The 4168-nt window shown below is 41.7% G+C and overlaps 1 protein-coding gene across 1 annotated transcript; it reads left to right on the top strand.

The window, feature by feature from the left end:
- Window positions 1–222: 222 nt before the first annotated feature.
- Window positions 223–4022, top strand: SARC_13233 (hypothetical protein; the record flags this gene model as incomplete). The annotated part of the gene is made up of 7 exons (XM_014292640.1): window positions 223–364; window positions 792–953; window positions 1178–1361; window positions 1823–1897; window positions 2433–2515; window positions 3352–3493; window positions 3871–4022. The coding sequence occupies exons 1-7, from the start codon at window positions 302–304 to the stop codon at window positions 4020–4022; spliced, it is 861 nt and encodes a 286-aa protein (XP_014148115.1). The 5' UTR covers window positions 223–301.
- Window positions 4023–4168: the final 146 nt, after the last annotated feature.

Below are 4168 nucleotides of genomic sequence, written 5' to 3'. Positions count from 1 at the left end.
ACTACACACACACACACACACACACACACATATATATATATATATATATATCGATATATATATATGTGTGTGTGTGTATGTGTATGTGTATGCTCGCTTATGTGCTTTGTTTTATATCTAAGTATATATATTGTCTATAACTGCATGAATATATATATGCTATTCCATTTTTTGCTTTTAACAAAAGTAAACTTAGGCTTTTGAATTGTTCTCCCTTTTCGTACTTACAGCAAATCCATATACACAACAAAAGCTACCGGTGTGGAATCCAATTATATCCACTGCGGTAACTATATGGACTATGTTAGGTCTAGGTCTGCTGTTGCTTGCGATGGGTGGAATATTCTATGCTACTGCTGAAGGGGTATGTGAATACGTGCATTAGCATAAATATTTATTTTCGTGCTTGAACTCGAATTGGGAGAGTATGTTAAGGATCAGTCCACCGACGGCTGCTCGTTGTTATATTCTGTTTTGTGCGTACATTAGCCACCTTATCTCGTAATTACAGCTCCATCCCCTTGGAACTACTGATGAATATATATCAACAACACATTGACCTTTTAAGCGTCCTTATTAAATAGTGTCGATGCTTGCATGCTTATATTGATCCATTTTATATCATTGAACGGGCTATCCAATAATAAGTCTTCAATGTTGTACGTCAGGCGTGTAAAAATAGCTGCGCACAAGGGCCCCAACTTCTGCACAATTTGCAATTTTCTAACTTCCTTTGCACTAAGCGAACTTATTTGTTGATCTAATTGCTCTCTATGTTCCATCCTATCTAGATCGTATTCGTGAGCATAGATTACACCGATTGTGTATCCGTGACCCCAGGAATCACCGGCACCTGTGCAGAATATGTTGCGACTTCTTCCGTTGACACTGAGGCTACCGTGTGCGAGTGCAACCTCGTATTCACAGCGCCCTCAGGGTTCCAAAATGAAGATGTATGTGCGTACGTGGATGGCAGGGTTTGGTTCAATTTCGGATATATATATATATTTTAATATCATCGATGAGGTTGATGCACTGAGATGTAGCTGTTTTTATTTTATAGGCGTTATGATTGTGCTTCGAAATGCGTCGCATTGACAAGGTGGTATCAATACAAATATATATGTACCTGTATGGTAAGCCAAGTGCCCACATTTCTATTCATTCCCGCATGCAGCTGTACTTCTACTATTATCTGGACAATTACTACCAAAACTTCCGTCGATACGTTGCTAGCATAGATTATCAGCAACTGCACGGAGAAGGCCTCGGAAACCTCGACCCCGGTTGTGGCGATGAGGACATGATCGATGGCGTACAGGTGCTACCGTGTGGCTACATCGCGAACAGCTACTTCAATGGTGTGTACCTGTACAGCGATAGTAGTTAACGACTGAGTCATAGATGGAGGCTGCGATGCACTGATGTGTAGCTTTAATGTATTATTAGGGCAGAGCGGTAAAATATTTCACTGTAGTTGCGGGATAGTACTGTATAGTTGGAACAGAAAGAAAAATGTAGCTGTGATACGTGGTGTGTTGCAGTGTGAGTGTGAGAATGTCGAGTGACCGTATCTCTGCATGCTAAGTAGCTGCAGTAGAAAGTGACGAAGGAAACCGAACGGATTATTCTATTAGGAGGATCAAATTATATATTTTTCAATTTGTTGCCGAGTACTTCCCAGAGAAATTTCTTAAATAGCAGATCGAAGTGCAGAAGCAAATATTGTGTAGTCGATGCATCGATAACTGATCCGATTTTTTGTACTCCATCCTTCCTCTTCGCATCAGATTAACCAATTCTCTTCGCGTTACTTTCGCAGATACCTTTTCGGTCCAAGCCAGCAATGGCACTGACGTCGTTTTTAACGACGAAAACATTGCGTGGAATTCGGATGGTATGTGACTTTCTCTGTGGGCATGTCTCTGGACGCGATGTTCTGTTCTGACTTGCCTCGAGCGAGAATTCTTGATATCTGTTGATACCATTGTAGAATACGTTGCACATATACCAATGTACCGCTCACCTCCATAGAGGAGTATCGAATGGCAGCCATTGGTAGCGATCTGCCTTGTGGTGCAACTCTAATACGATAGTGGAATGCACATGCGCTTATTCCACTCTCTCGTTCCTGGCCTATATTATCTGGCTTTGAGAGTGTGCACTGGTGCTGTCTAAAGTAGTGATTGACTGATGCTTGTACTGTGAAATACCTTACACACGTGTGCATGCCCATGGCTTTGACCACATTTGCCAGTGCAGATAGTACGTGGGCCTCTCGGCAAATGCCTCGCTCGCGTTTCGACCAAGTCCCGTTTCTAGATACCTCTCTCTGCTGGAAGGCATTTGCGACTGAAATATGTCTAGGTCAGCATTCGCTCACCTCTATGTGGGATATTAATGTTGTTTATTAATCTGTGTGTTTTCCACAGTCTCGTTCAAGTACCGAAATCCCGCTTCAGGGTTCAACGATACTGTGACGCCTCCGAATTGGGGAGGGCGCACAGTGGCCACGGTAAGCGCTACACCATTATATATCTGTTTACGTAAATTAAGCTTGTGCAAGTCTACGTTCGCATGGTTATTGAATGAGAGAAGCATGTAAGGGTTTGTACTTGTCGTAGAATGTTGTATGACAAATAAAAGAGATTTCATTGCAATATAGTGCAAGCGTTTATCGTTTCTTTTGCCTCGCGAGTAATCGATCCCCCCTAGATACAGTCCAAATGCTAACATATAAACGCACCAAAAAAATCGGCACAATGAGTAGACAACACCTACATACTCTTAATCGTAAAGTCTTTAAAAGATTTCAATTCGAGAAAATGTATGCTCTTTACTCTGAGATTCATCATAAGCGACTCTGTGCTACTCTTGTCGCCTGTGTATTTTTGCTTCATATGCATTCTGGGATGATTTACGACTCTAAAATACGTGATGTCTCTGTACCACTACTTTTATACACATCTGTGGACACATGTAGATGTTGCTTGGCGTATTTACTATACCGTCACTTCACTGTTGGTGACATTTATCCTAGTAACTGTGATCGATTATCGTATTTGATATTTGGATTTTTAACCTGTACATCTTTCTACTCATGCCAACCAATTCTATACACAGTGATCTCCCTATTTTGTATATTTAATTGAAGTATGCAGTTTTGATACAGTATGTACTACTGCCTTGCCGCCAACCAATAGGTGTCGCATAGAGCCTAGATAACTGTATAGTTCGATATCAATACCCATGTTCGCGTATGAATTCAACCCAAATCGTATACAAAACGGTATCGGAAGCACCAGTACTCATTTGTCATTCTATTATTGTTCTCTACCCCTGCTTGCATAGGTACTCGGTGAAAGTGGGTTGACCAATCAGGATTTTGCCGTGTGGATGCGCACCGCAGGTTTGCCGTGGTTCCACAAGTTGTACCGCAAGATCCCTGGAGGACTTATCACTGGTCAAAACTACACCGTATCGGTTCAATACAGTATGTTATCCCGCTTTAAGTATCTGAGGTGGTGATTCGCATAGTGATGCTATATGCCTCTCCAACGATGTGTGTGGAATCACTTCATAGAATGACCTAACTGCGAGTGTGTTAAGCTATTGACTGTAATACCAATTGACTGCACGATTTTGCATCGCATACTACGACGTAAATATGCATATATGTGTCCGTAAGAGTTCAAGATACACTCCGCTTGGTAGCGGCTAAATTTATCTAGTGTGCATCGATATTGAACAACAAAAGTTAGGGTCACCGGGAACACTCAGAATAGCTGCCTCTGAAACTGAAGCCTGCCTTACAGTTCTGTTATGTAAGTATGTATAGTTCTCTAAACCTGGCATAAATCTTTTGGACAGACTATCCAACCAAAGTGTTCAACGGACATAAGGAAGTGCTCATCACGACTATCTCGTGGCTGGGTGCTCAGAACCACTTCCTAGGAATCATCTACCTCGCAGCTGGCTCTGGTATGTTTTCAATCGTTTGCGACCGATTGGGGTGTATATGAGCGTCATCACTCGACCGAAGTTTTTATCGCCTTCTTTGCCTTGAAAATCAATTATATCAATGCGGAAACTCGCATAATTCTGTGATGACGATAACTGCTATGGAGTACAAAGTTCTTATTAACCTTGTCGTAAATGTAGGTGTATA

Source organism: Sphaeroforma arctica, assembly GCF_001186125.1.
Source record: "Sphaeroforma arctica JP610 unplaced genomic scaffold supercont1.3049, whole genome shotgun sequence".
Taxonomy (NCBI): Eukaryota; class Ichthyosporea; order Ichthyophonida; genus Sphaeroforma; species Sphaeroforma arctica.
The sequence above is the reverse complement of the archived record's forward strand: the minus strand, read 5'-3'. Positions and strand labels throughout refer to the sequence as shown.